Here is a 24,686-nt window from a genome sequence, read left to right on the forward strand (position 1 = left end):
CTGACTTCTGATGTGTGCAGGGAAGGTTTTTGATGAAGCAGCCGATGGTGGTCTGGTCTAGTACACTACCCTTAGGGATTCCTGCAGAAATGTCCGACTGATCACCAGCAACCGTAACCAGAGTGCCAGGTATGACTCCAACCCAGGGAGAGCTTTGCCCCCAGTTTCCATTGACCTTCACCTTGCTTGGGCTCCTTGATGCCACTCTCAATCAGATGTTGTCCTCGGGGTAAAGGCAGTCACTCTGTCCTTAGTTCTGGAATTCTGGTCATTTGTCCGTCTTTGCAGAAGAGTGCAGTGAGGTCAGTGATCCTGGCAGAACCCAAAGTGAGCAGTGATGAGCAGATTATTGCTCTGCGCTCCGGGGTAGTACTAATGAACCATCTTTACTGAAATTATGGATAAATTTGTAGGGTGGTGATTAGGTTTGTCCTATATTTTGCAGACAGGAGATAGCTGGACATTGTGGAATTGATGCCTGTGTGGTAACTGTACTGGGAAAAAGCTGGGCTCGGGTCACGGGTAGTTCTGGAGAACAAGTCATCAGTACTACACTGGGGCCTCTCACCTTTGCTGTGTCCAGCGCAGTCAGCCATTGGTTTGCTGTGTAGAATGAATCAAGCTGGGTTAAGACTAGTGTTTGTGATGCTGTGGGCCTCAGAGGTCAAAAAGTTGGATTATTTAAAAGAAGAAATGCCTGTTCAATCCTATTCAGATTGGTCAAAGGTTTAGGTCAGGTACTCATGGTAGCTTTACGAGTTTTATGGTGATTATTTGACTGAATGAGTCAGTTGGAAGCCTCCGTTTATAATCACGGAAACCTCATTGCAATTTGAGAACTTGAGTTCAGTTTCATTTTAAATCTGGAATTAAATGGTTGGTCCCTTTTTTTTAAAGGGAACTTTACTGGTTCATTAACATACTTTTAAGAAAGGAAACCAGATTTCCTGACCCCTCCTGATGAGACCACCTTCCCAGGATAACTAGGAATGACAACAAATCCTAACTGACTCCTAAACCCTGAGAATGAATGAAGGTAACTATCCATACTTCCCATTTGTCCAGACAAAGATTTGTCTTAGAGCCAACATTTCAAAATCTCAAATTAAAATTACATTGTGAAGAAAAATATCTTAGAATCATAGAATCCCTACAGTGCGTAAGGAGGCCATTCAGCCCATCGTGTCTGCACTGACTCTCTGAAAGAGCATCTTACCAAGGGCCCACCTTGCACCCTGTCCCTGTAACCCCCCGCATTTACCTCACTAATTCCCCATATCCCCTACACATCTTGGGCACTAAGAGACAATTTAGCATGGCCAGTCCACCTAAGCTGCACATCTTTGGAATCTGGGAGGAAACCGGAGCACCCGGAGGAAATCTACACAGACACAGGGAGAACGTGAAAACTGCACACAGACAGTGACCCAAGGCTGGAATTGAACTCGGGTCTTGGCCCTGTGAGGCAGCAGTACTAACCGCTGTGCCACCCCATAAGACAAAGAAACCAATGACTAATCCATGGGTAAATTTTATCACCTATAAGGTGATAAATGGTGATGTACGGCCTTGGAGGGAGTGCAGAGGAGGTTTACTAGGCTGATACCAGAATTGAGGGGGTTGAGCTATGAGGAGAGGCTGAATAAACTAGGCTTGTACTCGTTAGAGTTTAGAAGGATGAGGGGAGATCTCATTGAGACGTATAAGATGATGAATGGGATGGATAGGATAGAGGTGGAGAGGCTCTTCCCGCTCAGAAAGGACAGTAGGACTAGGGGGCACAGCCTCAAGATAAAGGGGGGCGGTTTAGAACGGAGTTGAGGAGGAACTTCTTCACTCAAAGGGTGGTGAATCTCTGGAATTCTCTGCCCGTTGAAGTGGTGGAGGCTGCCTCGCTAAATATATTTAAGACACGGGTAGATAGGTTTCTGATAGACAAGGGGATTAAGGGTTATGGGGAGAGGGCGGGAATGTGGAACTGATCCACTTCAGATCAGCCATGATCTTGTTGAATGGCGGGGCAGGCTCGAAGGGCTAGATGGCCTACTCCTGCTCCTATTTCTTATGTTATGTTCTTATAAGTTACTTTAATTGTAATTCTGGGTTTGGATAACCCAATAGATAAATACATTATTAAATTGTAGAGGATTCTATTATTGTTTCAATATTCATTGGACTAACTGGTGCTGGTATTTGTAATGCAGGTTAATATTATCCAGCTGAAACCATGGCAGCAGGAGTGGTAATCAGCCCACCCACACTAACCCAAACCTCCACAGCTGCTGATTTAGTTCCATGTAAGTGATGCTTGTTCCACTTGTTACTCTGCGCAAAGCTGTTTTTTACCGTTAGAAATGAATGAAGATTGTTGCTTGTTGGCCCTGAGATTCTGCACACGTTTCTGAAACCTGCATCTCGGGTACATCGAGAACAAGTGTGTGTTAATGTTGGGGCATCGGATACAGAGAGAATATTAACAGCGCCTAGAAATCAGGCTGCCAGTGGAATTGGTGTAAATTAAGACCAAATGGGAGAAGGGGATAATGGAACATTAGAAAAAGGTAATCTTTTTCTTAGAAATGTTTCACTGCTCCAATAAATCTACAACCACATTCGAGTCTGCTCAAATTGTTGAGATTTGACCAGCTTCACAGCATCTAATCTGAAATGTAACACCATCGTTAGCTAATGCCTGTAAAAAAAATCCTCCCTTTTGTCTTGGTAAATACAGTCAGTCAAAATATTGATGTTAGTAGGTGTTCACTAGTTCAGGACCAGAGTGTTACTGAAGAAAGACTTTTTGCTGAAGCTTTTCACCCTGCACTCATCAGGACCATCACAAGAATGTCAGTGGAAGAAACAATTTTATACTGTATGAGAAGAGGGTGCTGATTGCTTGACAAATGGACTCTGGTTGGTGGAGGCATAAGCGTGCCGAATGCATCAGTTAATGGTGACTAACAGTTAACTGCCAAATATTGCATAACGTTGCAGGAGAAACCATTGAATATGATGTGCAACGTTTGACAAAATGGTACCATGAGGGTTGCCCAGTGAGGTGTTGGAGGAGATGGACTGGTCATCAGTATCAGAGGGTTGGTATCAGAAAAGTTGGGGACAGATATGGAGATGGCTTTGATCAGATTGGTCATGTGGAAACTGGTCGAGGGAGTTGAACTTGGAGCTTAGAGCTTTGTGTGTAGTGGGTTGGGATGTTTGGAGGGAATGGGCAGATTGCTTATGGTTTTGGGTATAAAGGGGTTCAGGGAAGTGTTTTTTAATGGGGTGAAAACTCTCCACAGAAAGTAAGAGGCTGAGAATGTCATTAATATGGGAGGGTCAGGGTTTGGTGAAGACAGGAATTTGTATCAGTGCCTGGGACTGACTGGTTGATCAGGGAAGGAGAGTTTATATTTGATGCTGGTCTCGGGTGATTCTGGAGCAAAAGGAAAATGAATGAAGTAGCTTATCTGGGTCATTCAACCCTTACAATCCAGTAAATCAGTGAAATTTTCATCTTGTAGTATTTTGCAACACAGAAACAGGCTCTTCAGGCCAGCAGGTCCATGCTGATGTATATGTTCCACACTGACCCTCTCCTATTGAGTTCACCTCCCCCTAGCAGATTACCAATCTGTTTTCCCTCTTGTCCATTTATTCAGCTTCCCATCAATGGACCATTTCAGCCGATTCCTGTGGATCCATGTTCTCACTCGTCTAGACTCTTGTGTAAGAGAGTTTGGTCTGCTTTTTCAGAGTGAAGGGTGGTGGGGTTGTGGCCTGATGTCAGGAATTATACTGTTATTTTTCAGAGGCTTGACTTCCTGAGGTCAGCAGAGGTGACATTAGGCTGAAGGTTGGCCAGTAATAGAGGTCATGATGTAGAGATGCCGGCGTTGGACTGGGGTAAGACTTCTTACGGGAATAGAGGAACATGCATATTTAGATATCAGCTGGAGAGAATCTGTTACCCAGAGGTGTAGCTCAATACTACAATAGGGGTGAATGCCATTTGGAATTCTTAGGCATCAGATCCTTGCTGGCCCCCACTATTTACTCAAGCTCACCATTGATTTGAAGAATAAGAAGGAAGTTGCTAATATAACCGATCCCATTGTCAACAGTGAACTTCTGGAAGTGGTCATTATCAAACTGGGACCCAATATCCCAAATGGTTTTATCTGGGAGCCATGGGTATAAAATACTATCTCCAGTGCCTTGCCAGATGAAGGGGTAAATGCGGGCTCACTTTTAACATTTAAGACAAACTTGGACAGGTTCATGGATGAGAGGGGTGTGGAGAGATATGGTCCAGGGCAGTGGGACTAGGCAGAAAAATGAGTTGGCACAGCCAAGAAGGGCCAAAAGGCCTCTTTCTGTGCTGTAATGTTCTATGGTTCTATAGACCCTGCTGTGTTGTGTGGAATCTGACTACCTCTAGATATCTTGAGTAACAGTCTATGGCTACAAGATGCGCCTTGCCTTGAAAGTCAAAGAAGTTGAGCTCCAACATCTGCCATGGCTGGTGTGGAAAAGTAGATGGCGTCAGAAGCTCTGAGTATTAAATTATTAATGTTGCGCATGTGGTACGATAGGATTCGAACCACGGTAGGATTAAATCTTGAACCACGCAAATTTCAGTGCTCACACACTGCAGTTTGCAATGCCGAGGGGACCTCCATGGAGTCTAGGAGAATCTCGTCTCATGTGGAATGACCTAACGGTATTCGTAAACTAACAGGTCATCCACTGTGGTTAAGTGACTGTGTTGCTCATGTTATTTACAGATCAGACTGTCTGCGAGGATATATTTAGAGCATCCTGGGAGGCAGAACTCACGTACTTGAGCACTATTAGTATCCTCATTTTGGGCAGATGACAGCTTGGGGCAGAAATGTCAATAAACTCACTGCAGTCGACATCACTCAGCTGGTTTACCATCCCCAGGAACTGTTGGACATCTGTGTTACACATCAGTTAGGGAAAGTTGGTCATGTCTTTTGTTTTCTGGGGGTCCCTGTAGAAATACCATGTCTTCAAATGATGTGGCTGAGAAATTTACACTGCGTATTCCGTGTGAGGCCTGCTTCCTGAGGCTGGAATCGAACGCGGGTCCCTGGCACTGTGAGACAGCAGTGCTAACCCACTGTGTCACCGTGCCCGGGTCCCTGGCGCTGTGAGACAGCAGTGCTAATCACTGTGTCACCGTGCCCGGGTCCCTGGCGCTGTGAGACAGCAGTGCTAACCACTGTGTCACCGTGCCCGGGTCCCTGGCGCTGTGAGACAGCAGTGCTAATCACTGTGTCACCGTGCCCGGGTCCCTGGCACTGTGAGACAGCAGTGCTAACCACTGTGTCACCGTGCCCGGGTCCCTGGCGCTGTGAGACAGCAGTGCTAATCACTGTGTCACCGTGCCCGGGTCCCTGGCACTGTGAGACAGCAGTGCTAACCACTGTGTCACCATGTCATAGTTAAGTTCCCTTTGACCGTCATAAGTAGAGGATGTGGTACCCTCCTCAGGGTAAACAGACACACTGGCATCGCATATTGTGGAGACGCTGGCATTGGACTGGGGTAAACACAGTGAGAAATCTCACAACACCAGGTTAAAGTCCAACTGGTTTATTTGGTAGCAAACACCACAAAGACTCGCATTCTAATCAGTGTTCTGTAAACTGTGTGTGCCTTTATACGCCCTGTTTGTGATCAGAACTCCCCACTCTCCTGACAAAGGAACAGCGCTCCGAAAGCTAGTGGTGTTTACTGCCAAATAATCCTGTTGGACTTTAACCTGTTGTTGTGAGACTTCTTACTGTGTTTATCGCATATTGCAGCAGAGAAACTTGATGTCCATTATTTAGCTTACCCAGCACCTGAAAGAGTCATGGAAATTCCTGGTGGAATGTTATCCCGGTGTCTGGTGAAAGATTTAATTTACTTTATGTAGAAAGCCCAAAGGTATATCCACACAATCGTGCTGAGTAAATAACTACTTGGATTACCCAGGATATCGAGGATCTCTGTATCCTCTTGTGGATGTAATCTGACCTTTGACTTTTGTAGATTAGTTCCTTAGATTGTGGCTGGACAGAAATTGTCTTGAGCCACGCAAGGTGTTCAGCAAATATCAATATCCCCCCGGGCCACTGCCCCATTCCATATCCCTGTCCCTGGATCGAAATACAAGGTGATTATCTCCTGGAAGAACAGTGAGCAGCAATAATTTGTTGTTTTACAACAAAGAACAACACAGCACGGGAAACAGGCCCTTTGGCCCATCGAGCCTGTGCTGCCCATTTTGACATTGTGAGTTCCCTCCTCTACCGGTTTTCTGCTGATTGGAGGTTCCAGGTGAACAGAAACACAGGAAATGCCCCATCCTCCCACATCTGGAACGAGACACAATGTGAACAAGGTAAAGGCTTGCCAAGGGGGTGACAGGCTGAATAACCAGCTGACAGCCACATCCCAGGGTGAGCTGAAAAATACCTCCGAGGCTTTCAACATGGAGTCAAAATCGGCGGAGGTTTCATCGAGCCTCCGACTACCAATGATCTGACCAGCAAAGGGACAAACCAGCTTGGAGGAGTTGTGTTTGGGGAGGGAGACCCATGGACACTGGGGACTTCAGAGCAGGGAGCTGTGTGCAGGGGGTTGAGGCTTGGAAACAGGATCGTGCGTTACAGCCACCAAAACCTTCAATCAGTGTCACCGAGGAACACTGACCCAGGGGGGGTGGTGGTTCTCCTGGGCTTCGGGTGTTCATTGTATCAATTGTTATTTAAATTGGTGCTACAGGCCCAGTGTTTTGTGAAGAGGAACTGCAGCCGCACCTGGGTATTCACGGAAACTAGTTTATTTATACTGCATGATATGTACACAGAGGGTTCCTGAGAAGGCATATCTGCTCTGTGAGTTGTCCATCTGCTGATCAGAGTTTAACACCTGACAACTGATGCCACAAGTCCGTCGTAGTCTACGTTACTCATTAGCATGTCTATTCCATTAGCCCTTTGCACTTGAGTTTTGTTTTATTAGTTTATTTTGTATATTGTATTTTTTTTTTGCATCGCCTGTTTATCAGGGAAGTTAATAATGTTCAATCGTGTCTCTCCCCCCACCACCTACTCGTGCGAAAACCAGATGAGGATGGGAAGCAGTTTGCGATGCCTGTCAATGTGTTTGGGTTCCGAGAAAAGCTACGACTGGAAAAGAAGGTAAAACCTGCAGTCGCTAGGAGACCAGAGTTCTAAGGATGCAATCTCTGGAATCTCCTTTTTAATTTGCCGAAACTCGTGCCATGCTCCCTATAATACAGAATGACCGGACACTTCCCCTTTCCCTTACAGAAGGAATAGCAGCCGTTCAGCCCAACAAGCAAACTTCATCATTTCTTAAGCTCACGGCTGCTTTTCCCTTAACCCCATCTTCCCTCACCATCCCCAAATCCCCAAATTACATTCGTATACAAACATTTATCCAGCTCCATCTAGAGTATCTCCACACAGAGCATCCAGGGGTCAGAATGGAGACATTTCTCCTCTCTTGCCTGAGTCTGTCACCCGTAGATTTTGACTTCCTAATCAAGGGAACCATCCTCCCAGCCGCTGCTCCCATAACATTTTTATCATTGTGCACAGCCAACAGTTTTGTACTGTAGTTCCTTTAAATAGTTTTGCGTACACGTAATTTAGTAAAGCTAAACAACTACTTGGATTACCCAGGATATCGAGGATCTCTGTATCCTCTTTGTGGATGTAACCTGACCTTTGACTTTTGTAGATTAGTTCCACAGTTCGGCCCTTGGATAGTGGCTGGACAGAAATTGTGTTGAGTCAGCTACACACTTGTGCAACTCAATGGAAATGTTTTTGTTAGCATGTACCTTGACAACCCCCTAAAATAGTTTATAGGTTTTGATTAGATAATCTCCCTTTTTTTTCTTTTGCTATGTTTTAGGGAATTTCCAGCTCGATCTCCCCTCCAAGAATCATTTTCTTTCATTCCTTATGGGATGCAGACACTGGTAGCAAAGTCAGTATTTATTACTGATCTGAGGAAAAGTGGTGGTGGGTTGCTACACTGTGTTTGGTAGACGGTACACACTGCGTGGGGGTGATGGAGGGAGCTAATGGTTATTGTGGTGTACAGGGGTGCCAGTCAGGTGGGGCTGGATGGTGTCGAGCTGCCCCCATCTGGGCAGGTGGAGAGTATTCCATCACACTCCTGACTTGAGCCTTGCAGATGGCAGGCAGGTTTTGGGCGTCAGGGATTAAGTTATTTAAATTCCCAACTTCTGATCTGCTGTTGTGACCATGGTACTTACGTGGCTAGTCTAATAAAACTTCTGGTCAATGGTAAACCACGGGCTGTTGATAGTGGGGGATTCAGTGAATCAAGGGGAAATGATTAGATGCTCTCTTTTTGGAGATGGTCATTGCCCGGAACTTGTGTGACACAAATGTTGCTGTGGGATCTTTTACACCCACCTGAGAGGGCAAACAACCTTGTCTAACAACGACAGGAAATGCTGGAAAATCTCATCAGCTCTGATAGCATCTGTGGGGAGAGAATAGAGCCAACGTTTTGAGTCCAGATGACCCTTTGTTAGAGCTGAGAATCAACAGGAATTTATACTATTGAGGAGTTGGAGGGGGGGTTGAATGGGACTAAGGGAATGTAAATGAGGATACAGAAGGCTGAGAAGGTGCCACAGTGAACACAAAGTGATCAGAATGTGTGAGTGGTAGACCTGAAGTACGGATTGTTATGGGACTGCCTGGGGAATGTGGCAGCTGCCCTGAAGGGAGGGGATGGAGAGGGGGCCAAGAAGAAGAGCTGGAATGGGAAATGGAAAAATAGAGGTGAGAAAGACGGATGATAAAGTGAATGGATGAGATGAAGCAAAATGAAATGAAATAAATGGAAATGGGGTGAAGGTGGAGGTTGGAGTTCATGCTCTGAAGTTGTTGAACTCAGTGTTCAGTCCGGAAGGCTGGAAAGTGCCCAGTCGGAAGGTGAGGTGCTGGTCCTCCAGTTTGTGTTGGGGTTCACTAGAACATTGCAAAAGGCCAAGGATGGAGAGTGTTCAATCTCTGCATTCAAAGCATCATCCTTCACCATTTCCACCAATTCCAGCATGATGCCAATATTCAACACATCCCCCCCGCTCCCCGCATTCCACCGGGACCATTCTCTCCGGGATACCCTGGTCTACTCCATCACTCCCAACACTTCACCCCTTGCACATGGCACCTTCCTATGCAATTGTAGAAGGTGCAACACCTGCTCCTTTGCCTCCTCCTTGCTCACTGTCCCAGACTCCCAAACACTCCTTTCAGATGAAGCAGCGCATCACATGCACCTCCTTCAATCTGGCCTATTGCATTCGCCGCTCCCAATGTGCTCTCTATATCAGAGAGACCAAACACAGACTGGGTGACCACTTTGTTGAACACCCTTTCCTGTTGGTTTGCTGTTTCAACACCCCACCCTGCTCTCCTGTCCACATGTCTGTCCTTGTCGCTTTGCAGTGTTCTAGTGAACCCCAACACAAACTGGAGGAACGGCACCTCACCCTCCGACTGAGCACTTTACATTCTTCTGGACTGAACAGAGTTGAGGAGGAACTTCTTCACTCAAAGGGTGGTGAATCTCTGGAATTCTCTGCCCGTTGAAGTGGTGGAGGCTACCTCGCTGAATATATTTAAGTCACGGGTAGATAGGTTTCTGATAGACAAGGGAATTAAGGGGAGAAAGCGGGAAAGTGGAACTGATCCACTTCAGATCAGCCATGATCTTATTGAATGGCGGGGCAGGCTCGAAGGGCTAGATGGCCTACTCCTGCTCCTATTTCTTATATTCTTATGAACTGAATGTTGAGTTCAACAACTTCAGAGCACAAACTCTAACCTCCACCTTCACCCCGTTTCCATTTTTATTTTGTTTAATTTCATTTCATCTCATTCACCCATTTTATCTTCCTTCCTTCTTTCTCAGTTCCATTTTTCCACTTCTCTGTTCCAGCTGTCCTCCTCATTTTTCACCTCCACCAACCGCGTCCCCCCCCCCCCCCCCCCCCCCCCCCCACCCCACCCCCTTTCAGGGCAACTGCCACATTCCCCAGGCAGTCATTTAACAATCTACCTCCATTCTGCCCTTGTCACATTTCGACCACTTTATATATAAAGTTTCAAGAGGTGGTTGGACACAGCACTTGGGGCGAATGGGATCAAAGTTTATGGGGAGAAAGCGGGATTGGGCTATTGAGTTGGATGATCAGCCATGATGGTGATGAATGGTGGAGCGGCTTGAAGGGCCAAATGGCCTCCTGCTCCTATCTTCTATGTTTCTGATGGACGCTTTTTTTTTAGTACCTTTTTCGGCCTTTTGTATCCTCATTTACATCCCCTGACACCCCCCATCACCCTCATAATATAAATCTCTGCTGATTCTCTTTGCTCTTCTTAGCTCTGACAAAGGATAATCTAAACTCAACATTGGCTCTATCCTCTCCCAGTGAGAAGTCTCACAACACCAGTCAGAAACCTGTTGGACTGTAACCTGGTGTTGTGAGACTTCTTACGGTGTTTACCCCAGTCCAATGCCGGCATCTCCACATCACATCCTCTCCCCATAGAGGCTGTCTGACCTGCTGAGATTTTCCAACATTTTCTGTTTTTGTTTTAGATTCCGACATCCGCAGTATTTTGCTTTTATATTGGCTGAATATCCGGTGTGTAAAACAGTAGCTCCAACTGATATCCTCTTTAAAATTTATTTAGCTTGTGTGTGGCCTGTTTATTTTGAGGTGTGTGGTACCCTTAAATTTATTTTGTGTACCTGGTTCCACAAATATTATCTGAAAGGGGATGAACAGCCTTTGTGGTTCTATAGAAGACCCACAGAATCCTTGTAGTACAGTGTAGTACAGAATCCTTGTAGTACATTTTGATCCATCAAGTCTGCACTGATCCTCCGAAAGAGCATCCCACCCCAGCCTGTCCCCGTAAACCCATGCGTTTACCCTGATAATTTCCCTAACCTGCGCATCGTTGGACTGTGGGAGGAAGTACGTACAGACTCCACACAAGACAGTCACCCAGTGCTGGAATTGAACCCGGGTCTCTGGTGCTGTGCGGCAGGAGTGCTAACCATTGTGCCATCCATCCCTTTCCAGGTTGCTGCATAACCACGCACACACAATTCCGACAGTGCGGAAGTCCCTCGGTGCCACACTGCTGTGTGTTTCTAGGTTTTGTGCTGAAGTCGCTGGCCTGTGAATCGAACCCGTGAGATTCTGGCAGTGGTTTGCACGGTTTCTCGTTTTGACGGGTTTGGGGAGTTGCTCCCCTATCCGTGTGTTAGTGACCAACACCACTGTTGTCTGTTGTTGAGCCGAGTTCTTATGTTTTCCTGTTTAGGAGGCAATAAATGCTGAAGGTGTCCCGGGTTATTCTAAAAGCACCTATGCATCAAGAAGAAAAGTTAATCCTCGCTTGCAGCGAAGATTTATTTTGGAGAATGATGTTGAAGAGAAAGATGAGGGAAAAGAAGATTCCAAGTTTTCGTGTTTTATCATCGGAGGTAGAAGTTGATTTACGCTGGAGAATTTTTTGATTTGCTTTTGGGATGTGGGTACATGTCAAACCTGCCGTCCCTCTGGGTGTGTGTTCACGGACCTTGCTGTAGACCTTGTGGTGAAAGTGCTTGCACATGAGGCTTTGGGGATGATATCCGGATACCAATCCAGTGATGGTGAAAAAGCACCAATATTTGTCACGTGGGAATCTACCTGCAAAGCATCCCACAGATGGGACACCCTCCTGCCAACTGGAAAATTGATGAAATTAATGTACCAATTAACTTTACAAAGAACAACACAGCCCAGGAAACAGGCCCAACGAGCCCGCGCCGCCATTTTAACATTGAGTCCCCTCTCCACCCATGACCCTTGTCTACGCTTATGGCATTCCACACTGAGGGGAGACTAATTTAGGGACAATTTGTTACACCAGTCAGCCTAACAGCACATCTTTGGGGAGTGGGAGGAAACCGGAGAAAACCCACGCCAGCACGGGGAGAATGCGCAAACTCCCGCAGACACCGGCCCAAATCCACGTGTCTGCACAGCAATCAGTGATAGTCACTGAGCTGTCGTGTTGCCCAGCATCTGGTCCAGTTTAAGCGTACACTAACGACATGAAGTACTAGGCTACTCTCGAAACATCCAAGAGCAGCCCTCGTACGACCCACCCCGTGTATGCCTGTTGTTGGACAACAAGGCGGACCAACGCACCTGTGGATTTACAAAGGAATATTTTCCCTGAAATAGCTTCCAAACACAACGAGACTCAACACTGACTGAATTGTGGGTAGTTGGTGAGTGAGATTATATCCGGGAAAGAAGTCAATGTAGAATGGGAAAACCAGAGATATAAACTTAGAAAAACATCTCATGAAGAACCCTGTAGGAAGAGCTGTGTTTAAAAATACTTTTTTTTTAACAGGTTCTTCCATGAAGAAATCTGGACTAAAAGAATACATTGACCAACAGCGGGATTTATTCTTTCTACAGGTACGTTTTTTAACAATACTTTTGTTGCTTGATAGTTGTGAAATATCTTCACCCCAATATTGAGATCAGGATGGACAATTAACCCCACCCATTGCTTCAGAGGCAGCCAATGTGCCAATTTTGTACGCTGAGCTAATGTAAATGATTCCAGTGTGCAGCCAGTGTTAAGTGTGCTATTGATTGGCTGCACACTACAACCTCCGAGTAGAGGGCACAAAATCATGAGAGAATGGTACAAGTTCAAACTGACATGAACCTTTTAAAGGGGAGATGCGTTTTGGTTGGGGCGGCTGCCATCAAAGATTTTGACCTCTTGAGAGATGCAGGTTGATACAAATGAGAGCAACTTGCTTCCAGGTTTTCCAATGCAGAGTTGGATTCCTTGGCCTCGGAGTTGGGGAAGACATGGTCATCTGTGCACAGGAGGCTCTCCAGACCAAGTTTACAATGGAGTTAGGAGCAGAAGTTGTGACAGTCAGGAGTTTCACGTTGATGGTGCTGTGTGTAGATCCTCAATGACTTCACGTGGGTGAATGTTATTTCCCACCAACTGCACCATAAATCTCTCTCTCTGGGAAACATACCGTATGCTCCACCACTCATTTCCCAACAATCTCCATCAACCAAGACTCTGATCTAACGCTCATGGCTTCACCCCACCCTCTCACACACGGCATTGCTGGAAACCTCTCACCCACATCTCACAGCTGGTACACAATGCCAACTGTTCAGTCACGACAACCACATCACCCAAACAGATTGCACCACACTGACTGGTATAACAGAAGGTAGCGATACCCAACTGGGTGGCCAACAAGTGTCTACAAATCCCTGATGGAGAAAGTGCTGCTCAGAACTGGAGTGACTGCAGCAAGCCTGGAACCGTCACTGACAAGGGAAGGGGTGGGGGTAGTGGCATGTCACTGGCCTAATGATCCAGAGGTGCATGTTCACACTCTGGGGACTTGGGTTTAAGTTCCACCATTCCAGATTCCAAAGCAATAGGATTAATTATTAAATGTTCTCTAAGGTGGTCAAGCAAGACATTCAGTTGTATCAAACCGCTAAAAACAAGTCAATAAAGAATGAAAGCGTGCAGGCCACGCCGTATCAACCTGTGCACTGGAAACAACAATGGCAAACTCAAGCACTGCCCACTCATCTGGGGGCTTGTACCAAAGTTTGGAAAGCTAGTCAAACATCAGCCTGACGTAGTCATACTCACGGAATCATTTCTTAATAGGATTAAAGAGATGAATGGGTGGCTCAGGGATTGGTGTGGGAGGAATGGGTTTGAATTTATGGGGCATTGGCACCAGTATTGGGGCTGGTGGGACCTGTTCAGATGGGATGGTCCTTGTCTGAACCGTGCTGGGACCAGAGTCCTGGCGAATCGTATATCTAGGACTGTAGATAGGGCTTTAAACTAATTAGTGGGGCGGGAGGGTGCAGGAGTGGGGAAAATTACAATGCCTAAAGTAAAGGAGAGGGTATTTGTACATGTTAATGTTGAGGATGACCCACTAATTAAAGGAGTAGGGGGCACGGGAGAAGTTAGTAGTGTTTCCACAAATAAGGTCTAAATAAAAGCTGGTATAAAGGCTTGAAATGAACTGCAAGGTGAGGTGGTTGAGGCAGATATATTAGCCACATTTAAAACTTATCTGGATAGACATACAAACAAACTGGGAAGAGAGGGATATAAGCAGTTGGTTTAGATAGGACAGGGCTTGGAGGGTGGAGGAGCCTGTTCCTGTGCTGTACTGTTCTTTATTCACATTGAGAATATTCTCCACCGTTCTGTGTGCCACTATCACCGTGCTAAATGGGATAGATTTTGAACAGATCTGGTTACTCAAAACTGGGCAAACATGAGGCGCAGCACAATCTGTAGCCTCATAGCCTGGCATATCCCCCAGTCAGGGATATCCCCCAGTCAGGGATCAATCCTGGTTCAATAAAAAACACAGGAACAACACCAGGCACACCTCAAAACAATGTGTCCATCTGGTGAAGCTACAACACAGGACCACAGAGCCCCCTGTGCACAGGACTACAGGGGGACTTTAAACTAGAAAGGATGGGGGGAGGGAACTGTGATGGGGAGACTGGGACGGAGGAGGTTACCTCCCAGGTAGGGGAGGACCGCAGGCAGTATGGGAGGGAGGTTAGACAGGTGGTGGAGAAGGGAAATGTCCAGACTGAGGGGCTGAAGTGTATATATTTTAACGCCAGGAGTGTAGTGAATAAGGTAGATGAGCTTAGGGCGTGGATTGCTGCTTGGGAATGTGATGTGGTGGCCATTACGGAGACTTGGATGTCTCAGGGACAGGACTGGGTACTTCGGGTACCAGGTTTCAGATGCTTCAGGAAGGACAGGGAGGGGGGCAGAAGAGGTGGTGGAGTGGCACTGTTGATCAGGGACAGTGTCACGGCTGCAGAGAAAGAGGATGCCGTGGAGGGATTGTCTACAGAGTCTCTGTGGGTGGAAGTTAGGAACAGCAAAGGGTCGATAACTTTGTTGGGTGTTTTCTATAGGCCACCCAATAGTGACAGGGAAGTTGAGGTACAGATAGGGAAACAGATCCTAGAGAGATGTTTTAATAACAGACTTGTCGTGATGGGAGACTTCAATTTCCCAAACATCGACTGGAATATCCCTAGGGTAAGGGGTTTGGATGGGGAGGAGTTTGTTAGGTGTGTTCAGGAAGGTTTCCTGACACAGTACGTGGATAAGCCTACGAGGGGAGAGGCTGTACTTGACCTGGTACTGGCGAATGAACCAGGGCAGGTGTCGGATCTCTCGGTAGGAGAGCATCTTGGGAATGGTGACCATAATTCTATCTCCTTCACAATTGCATTGGAACGAGATAGGATCAGGCAGGGTAGGAAGGTGTTTGTCTGGAGTAGGGGGAAATACGAAGAAGTCAGGAAGTTACTTGGACAAATAAACTGGAAGGAGGCGTTCTTAGGGAAAAGTACCGAAGGAAGGTGGCGGATACTCAAGGAATGTTTGTCTGGAGCTCTGAATGACAACGTTCCGATGAGACAAGGGGGTTTTGGTAGGTCGTGGGAACCGTGGTGCACGAAGGCTGTGTTGAACCTAGTCAGGAGGAAAGGGAAGGTGTACAAAAGGTTCAGGGAACTCGGAGAGGTTAAGGATCTAGAGGAGTATAAGGATTGTAGAAAGGAGCTTAAAAGGGAAATTAGGAGAGCCAGAAGGGGTCATGAGAAGACCTTGGCGGGTAAGATTAAGGAGAATCCCAAGGTGTTCTATAAATATGTGAAAGGTAAAAGGATGAGAAGAGAAGGGATAGGACCTATAAAAGGTGAAGGGGGAAAGGTCTGTGTGGAACCAGAAGAAATGGCAGAGGTGCTTAATGAGTACTTTGCCTCAGTATTCACAGTGGAAACTGATCTGGGAGATTTTGCCACGGATTTGCAGCAGATGGAAAAGATTGAGTTTGTGGATATTAAGGAGGAGGATGTGTTAGAACTTTTGAATTCTATCAAGATAGATAAGTCGCCAGGACCAGATGGGATGTACCCCAGGATACTGTGGGAGGTGAGGGAAGTGATTGTAGAGCCCCTGGCGATGATCTTTGCGTCGTCGATGGAGACGGGAGAGGTTCCGGTAGATTGGAGGATTGCGGACGTGGTTCCTATTTTCAAGAAAGGGAACAGGGATAGCCCGGGAAATTACCGACCGGTGAGTCTGACCTCAGTGGTTGGTAAGCTGATGGAGAGGCTTCTGAGGGACAAGATTTACGAACATTTGGAGAAGTTTAGTATGATCAGAAATAGTCAGCATGGTTTTGTCAAGGGCAGGTCGTGCCTTACGAGCCTAGTTGAGTTCTTCGATAATGTGACTGAACACATTGACGAAGGAAGAGCCGTGGACGTGGTGTACATGGACTTCAGCAAGGCGTTTGATAAGGTCCCCCATGTAAGACTTCTTGAGAAGGTGAGAGGGCATGGGATCCAAGGGGCTTTGGCCCTGTGGATCCAGAACTGGCTTGCCTGCAGAAGGCAGAGAGTGGTTGTGGATGGGTCTTTTTCTGAATGGAGGTCAGTCACCAGTGGAGTGCCCCAGGGATCTGTTCTAGGACCCTTGCTGTTTGTCATTTTCATAAATGACCTGGATGAGGAAGTGGAGGGATGGGTTAGTAAGTTCGCTGATGACACTAAGGTCGGTGGTGTTGTGGATGGTCTGGAAGGATGTCAGAAGTTGCAGCAGGACATAGATAGGATGCAGGACTGGGCGGAGAAGTGGCAGATGGACTTCAACACAGATAAATGTGTAGTCGTCCATTTTGGCAGGACCAATGGGATGAACGAGTACACTATCAAGGGCAGGAGTCTTAGCAGTGTTGAAGAGCAGAAGGATCTTAGGGTCCGGGTCCACAGGATTCTTAAATCGGCCTCCCAGGTGGAGGATGTGGTCAAGAAGGCTTATGGTGTACTGGCCTTCATTAATCGAGGGATTGAGTTTAGGAGTCGGGATGTAATGCTGCAACTTTATAAGACCCTTGTCAGACCCCACTTGGAGTACTGTGCGCAGTTCTGGTCGCCTCACTACAGGAAGGATGTGGAAGCTATTGAGAGGGTGCAGAGGAGATTTACAAGGATGTTGCCTGGATTGGGAGGCATGCCTTATGAAGATAGGTTGAGGGAGCTCGGTCTCTTCTCCCTGGAGAGACGAAGGTTGAGAGGCGACCTGATAGAGGTTTATAAAATGTTGAGAGGAATAGATAGGGTGGATTCTCGGAGGCTTTTTCCCAGGGCTGAAATGGTCACTACGAGAGGACACAGGTTTAAGGTGCTGGGGAGCAGGTACAGAGGAGATGTGAGGGGTAAGTTTTTCACTCAGAGGGTGGTGAGTGAGTGGAATCGGCTGCCATTGGCGGTGGTGGAGGCGAACTCACTGGGGTCTTTTAAGAGACTCCTGGATGAGTATATGGGATTTAATGGGATTGGGGGTTATAGATAGGTCTATGGATTGGTAGGTATTGATGTGATCGGCGCAACTTGTGGGCCGAAGGGCCTGTTTGTGCTGTGGTGTTCTATGTTCTATGTACTTATGTACCAAGCAGCAAGCTAAGTGATCCCACAACCAGCAGATCAGATCTAAACTCTGCAGTCCTGCCACATCCAGTCGAGAATGGTGGTGGACAATTAAACAACTCACTGGTGGAGGAGGCTCCACCAATACCCCCATCCTCAATGATGGAGGGGCCCAGACATTAGTGCAAAAGATAAGGCTGAAATATTCATAAAAATCTTCAGCCAGAATAATGGATGATCCATCCCAGATTTCTCCAGACGTCCCCAGCATCATAGAGCTCAGGCTTAAGCCAATTTGACTCACTCCACATGATATCAAGTGGCTGAAGACACTGGATACTCTAAAGGCAATGGGCCTTGATAATACTCTGGAAATAGTTGTGTGGCACTATCTGTACACTCAATGGGATAGATTTTTGAAGAGATCTATTAACTTAAACTTGCTCAACCATGAAGACTTGTGCTCCAGAACTTGCTGTATCTCTAGCCAAGTTGTTCTAATAAAATTACATACAGAGTCTACCCAGCAATTTGGAGAAGTGCCGAGGTGTGTTCTGTACACAAAAAATAGGCAAATCAAACCCAGCAAGTCACCTACTACCTATCTGACTACTTTCGATCATCAGTGAAATGACAGGAGGGGTCATCAACAGCATTATCAAGTTGCAATTACTCAGCTCACTGATGTTTAGCTTGGGTTTCACGGGGTCTCTCAGCTTCTGACCTCATCATAGTCTTGGTTCAAACAAGGACAAAAGGTGAAAGCCCTTGACATCAGTGCAGCATTTGACCAAGGAGCTGAAGCAAAATTGGAGTGAATGGGAACGGGGGGAGAATCCTCCATTGGTTGGAGTTATACCTTGCAGAAAGGAAGATTGTTGTGATTGAAGATCAGTAATCTCCATTCCAGAACTTCATGGTTTACCATTGAATGTCAAGAGCCAACAGTCAGATTCTCTTTTGTTGGAGATGGTCATTGCCTATCACTTACGTGGTGCAAAAGTTCCTTGCCAGTTGTCAGCCCAAGCCTGGATATTGTTAAGGTCCTGCTGCATTTGGACATGGACTTATTCAGCCTCTGAGGAGTCGCGAATAGTGCTGAGCATTGTGCAGTGATCTGTAAACATTCCCACTTAGGACCTTATGATGAAAGGAAGGGTCACTGAAAACGCAGCTAAAGATATTCCTCAGGGGTCTGTCCAAGGACCAATCACCTTCAGCTGCTCCAGTTATTCCCTGCAGGAGATTCTTGGCAGCAAGATGGATAAGAAATATTTATAGGGTTGGGTCAGAATTCAATTAATTCAATTTAATTAAAACTGGAAAATGAAGCAGGTCTCAATAAGTGACCATGAAACAAACACTGATTGTCGTAATATCCATCTGGTTCACTGATATCCCCGTAGGGAAGGAAATCTGCCATCGTTATCTGGCCAATGTGTGACTGCAGACACAGCGATGTGGTTGATTTTTAACTGGTCTCTGAAATGACTTAGAAAACCATTCAAGGGGTGATTAGGAAATGGGCAGCAAATGTTGGCCTTTCCAGCGAAGGCTACATCCTGTGAAAAGATTGAAAAAAAGTTTACAAGATTGTTCTTGGTGCTTTTTTTTTAAATAAAATGCCCCTGGGTAAGAGACATGGGTTGATATTGTAGTCTCTGAATATTAAAGGGCCAGGATTTTCCAGCTCTTCGCACCGGTGGGATCCCCCAGTCCCGCCCGTGTGAATTGCCTTGCTGCGAGAAAAGCTTCAGTTCACTGAACTGGAACTCCCTACAGGCCCAGTACGACAGCTAAACGTGACAGGTTTGCTTTGCTGAAGGGCATTAGTAAACCAGTAGTGTTCTCAACCACAACCCAACAGCTTTCAAATTGTGCTCACTCACAAATCATTGATGAATTTAGTTACTCAATTTGACACGGTAGGACTTGAACCTGTGACTCCAGTTCCATAACTACCAGGTACAACATCCACTCCTGTTACAGCCAGAACCCGAGAGTCTTTCAATTAGTACATTGACATATATCAGTTCATTGGATCAGGAATTGGCTAGCTGATAGAAGACAGAGAGTGATGTTTGATGGGAAATATTCATCCTGGAGTTCAGTTACAAGTGGTGTACCTCAGGGATCTGTTTTGGGGCCACTGCTGTTTGTCATTTTTATAAATGACCTAGGTGAGGGTGTAGAAGGATGGGTTAGTAAATTTGCAGACGACACCAAAGTCGGAGGAGTTGTAGACAGTGAGGATGGATGTTACAGTTTGCAGAGGGATATAGATAAGCTGCAGAGCTGGGCTGAGAGGTGGCAGATGGAGTTTAATACGGAAAAGTGTGAGGTGATTCACTTTGGTAAGAGTAACAGGAGTACAGAATATAGGGCTAATGGAAGGACTCTTGGTAGTGTCGACAAGCAGAGAGATCTCGGGGTACATGTGCATAGCTCCCTGAAAGTTGGTACCCAGGTTGATAAGGTTGTTAAGAAGGCGTACGGTGTGTTAGCTTTTATTGGTAGAGGGATTGAATTTCGGAGCTGTGAGGTCATGTTACAACTGTACAAAACTCTGGAGCGGCCGCACTTGGAGTATTGCGTACAGTTCTGGTCGCCGCATTATAAGAAAGATGTGGAGGCATTGGAAAGGGTGCAGAGGGGGTTTACCAGGATGTTGCCTGGTATGGTGGGAAGGTCTTATGAGGAAAGGCTGACGGACTTGAGGTTATTTTCATTAGAGAGAAGAAGGTGAAGAGGTGACCTAATTGAGGCATACAAGATGATCAGAGGGTTAGATAGGGTAGACAGTGAGAGCCTTTAATTTAGTGTTGGCAAGTGTGAAGGTGTCCACTTTGGTAGGAATAATGGTAGGAAGGACTATTACTTACATGGCGAAAAACTGCAGCAGGCGACGGTGCAGAGGGACCTCGGGGTCCTTGTGCATGAGTCGCAAAAACCCAGCTTGCAGGTGCAGCAGGTGGTCAGGAAGGCGAATGGGATGCTGGCCTTCATAGCGAGGGGGATTGAATATAAAAGTAGGGAGGTCTTGCTGCGGCTGTATAGGGCACTGGTGAGGCCGCAGCTGGAGTACTGTGTGCAGTTTTGGTCGCCGCACTTACGCAAGGATATTTTGGCTTTGGAGGGAGTGCAGAGGAGGTTTACTAGGCTGATACCGGAGTTGAGGGAGTTGAACTATGAGGAGAGGCTGAATAAACTAGGCTTGTACTCATTAGAGTTTAGAAGAATGAGGGGAGATCTCATTGAGACGTATAAGATGATGAATGGGATGGATAGGATAGAGGTGGAGAGGCTCTTCCCGCTCAGAAAGGATAGTAGGACTAGAGGGCACAGCCTCAAGATAAAGGGGGGACGGTTTAGAACGGAGTTGAGGAGGAACTGTGGTGAATCTCTGGAATTCTCTGCCCGTTGAAGTGGTGGAGGCTGCCTCGCTAAATATATTTAAGACGCGGGTTGATATGTTTTTGATAGGCAAGGGGATTAAGGGTTATGGGGAGAGGGCGGGAATGTGGAACTGAGCCACGACAGATCAGCCATGATCTTATTGAATGGCGGGGCAGGCTCGAAGGGCTAGATGGCTTACTCCTGCTCCTATTTCTTATATTCTTATGTTTTTCCTCGGATGGTGATGGCTAACACGAGGGGACATAGCTTTAAATTAAGGGGTGGTAATTATAGGACGGATGTCAGAGGTAGGTTCTTTACTCAGAGGGTAGTAAGGGTGTGGAATGCCCTGCCTGCAGCAGTTGTGGACTCGCCAACTTTAAGGGCGTTCAAATGGTCAGTGGATAGGCATATGGATAACATTGGAATAGTTTAGGTTAGAGGGTCATTAGATTGGTTCCACTGGTCGGCACAACATCGAGGGCCGAAGGGCCTGTACTGCGCTGTAATGTTCTATGTTCTATTGTGAATTTCTGCTCTTTGTGAATATTGAAGTTTGAGGCAAGTATGACCCAGGATGTAAGTGATGGTAGGTGGTGTCAGTACAGTCAGATTCCAACTCCAATCGATCGCCAAATCAATAGATCCTATTACTCATGTGGCAATCTATCTGTCTGCTCAAACTCCTAATTGCAGCTCTGTTGGTTGTCTGCAGTATACGTTGGGAGTGAAAGAAGATTCACTAGCAACCTTGCAACAAAGAGTTCAAGAAGACCAGCAACAGATCATTGAGGAAGAAAAACAATTCCAGCAAAATAAAGCCAACACTGAAAAATTATTGATGGAGAGTCAGAACGCGACAACAGAAGCTCTGTCACGGTACTGGAGTCATTTATTGAAGCGAGCGTTTGTTTCAAAATAGTTTGCTCCAATCTAGCATTTATGCAATAAATGGGAGCTTGTATGATTTAAAACTGACCCTATTTTGCGATGTAGTGACAGCAAAGCAGACAGATGATTGATCTATAAGGGAATCCAGGCCTATAGAGGATAGGCAGAAAAGGATCTTGTTCAGTGATAGGACAGGTTCAATGGGTTGAATGGCCTATTCCTATCTCTTATGACACCATTTATCCTGTAGTTGCCAGTTATTCTTCCACTCTTTCTCTGTGTTGCTGTTTTAGTTTCCTACACCTTTACTTTTCCTCTGAATCCCAATGGATGGCTTGTATACTCTCTCTTATTGTCATGCCTGTCCATTCCTACAAGGGGGTTGTCTGCTCGCCTCATCCTCAACCACTCCCTTCAACATAACTTCTACCCCTTCCACTCGGAGGGGTGCTTGGGTAAGCTTGGAGGCAGAATGAATGGGGGAGATAGGATCGGGGTGCATGGAGAGGGAGGGAAGGTGTTGGGGTGAATGGGAGGGAGGGAAGGCATCAGGATGTGTGGGGAGCAGAAAGAGAATGTGTCTGTCTGGACGAACCCTGCAGATAAATTCCACTGCCTCTGCAACTCTGTGTTAGGAAATTTCTCTTTCTCTTACTCTTTGTCCTAAAGCTCTTGTGTTTAATTTATATTCCATGGTTCCTCCTTCCAGATCCCACTCCCAGGACTTCTACTTTCGGATCCAGATTGCAGAGCCAGGCTATATCCCAGTTCTGGAAAACCTGAACTGAGAGGAGGTACCCTGGCTCATCAGAGTTTTTGTCTGGTGAGGCTGGGGTTGTTGGTGGGTCGCCCAGCTCAGACAATGAGGTGGAGCAGGTTGGAGGGTCCATCTTGGTGCATTGACACTTTTTTCTTAACAGCTACGACAAAGAACAGCCCTCCACACACTCCCCAAGGCCAACCCATGCCAACAAATCCCCTCTACCCATTTCCATGGCCTCTCAGACTCTTCAAGCCAAACTGTGGCCCTCTATTTACCCCCATTGCCCTTTGTAACCTTTACCAACTTAATGCCAAACCACACCTACCCAAACCCCTGCTTACTACTCTTTGCCCTTACATCCACCATGCCAACTCAACCAACATTCACCTTGGGCATATCTCTGGAACCAAGCTGAGATGAGACTAAATAAAGTTCTTAAGTGTCGGTTGAAGAATTTACTATTAAAAATGTTCTCATTGATTATAAACTCATTCGCAGGCTGGAATTTTACTGCCCTACCCAGCAGCCGAGGGGCGAACAGAGAGAAGGTCCATTGACCTAGGGTGGGATTTTATGGTTTCAGGACGAGCGAGACCGTGAAATTGTGCCCACTACATTTATCCTCCTTTACTCTCTTCTAAGAACAAGCATTGGAATTCATAGCCCTGCTTCGAAGTACCTTTAACCACTTGGAGCTGTTAATCAAACTGTGAAATGGTAGGCACCATGTTGTGATGTACTCACCGTGCAGCGCTAATACAGTACTGATAGTCCTTAGGAACATATCAACAGATAGAGTGAAATAGCAAGCAGTGATTTTTTTTTTGGTAATGCTCCAGTTAGTTTTTTTAAAGGACAAGAGCTTTGAATCTGTTGCCAGCATTTCAGTTGCTTTTGACAGTTATGTGTACCTTTAACAATCCCAAAGGGTACCCCAGAATCATATCCAAGCAGGTACCCTACCTCCAAAAGGGTACTCTACCTATCCAAATAACTGCAAAGTTTAAACCTGCTCCTTCCAGGTCTAATCTACATTGTGTTGTATTTCCCACTTCCAGCTGATGAAAATCAGGAAGCAGCTGCTGTTTTATCTGGGAATTTTGGATGTGTGCAATTTGGAACCAACCCCATCTCGTTCCCCCCTCTGCAAAAATGGTAGTTGCTGTGTTAAACTTTTCCTTTATTACGGATATCAAAGCCAACTGGTCTGTGATTCCCTGAATTTGCTCTGTCCTTTCATAAATGGATACTGCATTGACCATTCTGCAATCCCCTAACTCCGATCCACAATCGGATACATAACTCCTCCGGTCGCCTGCCTTTCCATCTATCAGCCGAGTTCAGGATCTAACAACATGTTCCTTCTGGACCTGAGTTTGTTTCCTTTTATCGATGAAAGTCTGGGAGAAGAGGGGTGTCAGTAACTGCACAACTCCCCCACTTGGATAGTGAGGAGAATGGTATCCTCTTTCTCCTCTGTCTAATTCTACAAGACATTTTATAACTGATGTTAACATTTTGCTTTATTCTTTCAGAGCAGAAGAAAGTACAAAAGAGAGATTTCGCACAATAGCTTCGATAAACAATCTCGCTGAGGAAGCGGAAAGACTCAAGAGGTGTGCAGCGTTTGTTTTGGAGCCTGATGTAAACTGTGCCGTGTACCTTTCACATGTAAAACTACCCCTGAGCACTGTCAGTGTTTAGCTGTAATAACACATTCACTTCAGTAGTGCGGCTTGGTGCTACAACTCCTGTCTCTGTAAGGGAGGGGGAGACACCATAGAGAGATTTGAAAATGAGGAAGTAGAGGTGTTGTTTAACTAGCAGCCAGTGTCAGCCAGCAAGCAGCGGGGTGATAGTTCAAAAACAAGAACAGGAGCAAGAAGTAAGAGATGAGTAACTATCGGGTCAGAGGTGACGATCACGAGGGGTCACAGGCTTAAGGTAAGGCGGGGGGAGCGAGGTATAACTCTGATATCAGAGGGATGTATTTTA

At 46.2% G+C, this 24,686-nt stretch overlaps 1 protein-coding gene across 1 annotated transcript; it reads left to right on the top strand.

The window, feature by feature from the left end:
- Window positions 1-7,148: 7,148 nt before the first annotated feature.
- Window positions 7,149-22,716, top strand: LOC145355582 (uncharacterized). The gene is made up of 5 exons (XM_080207833.1): window positions 7,149-7,217; window positions 11,424-11,586; window positions 12,510-12,577; window positions 21,753-21,916; window positions 22,638-22,716. The coding sequence occupies exons 1-5, from the start codon at window positions 7,167-7,169 to the stop codon at window positions 22,714-22,716; spliced, it is 525 nt and encodes a 174-aa protein (XP_080063959.1). The 5' UTR covers window positions 7,149-7,166.
- The last annotated feature ends 1,970 nt before the right edge of the window (window positions 22,717-24,686 follow it).

Source organism: Carcharhinus amblyrhynchos, chromosome 19 (assembly GCF_965287045.1).
Source record: "Carcharhinus amblyrhynchos chromosome 19, sCarAmb.v2.hapA, whole genome shotgun sequence".
Taxonomy (NCBI): Eukaryota; Metazoa; Chordata; class Chondrichthyes; order Carcharhiniformes; family Carcharhinidae; genus Carcharhinus; species Carcharhinus amblyrhynchos.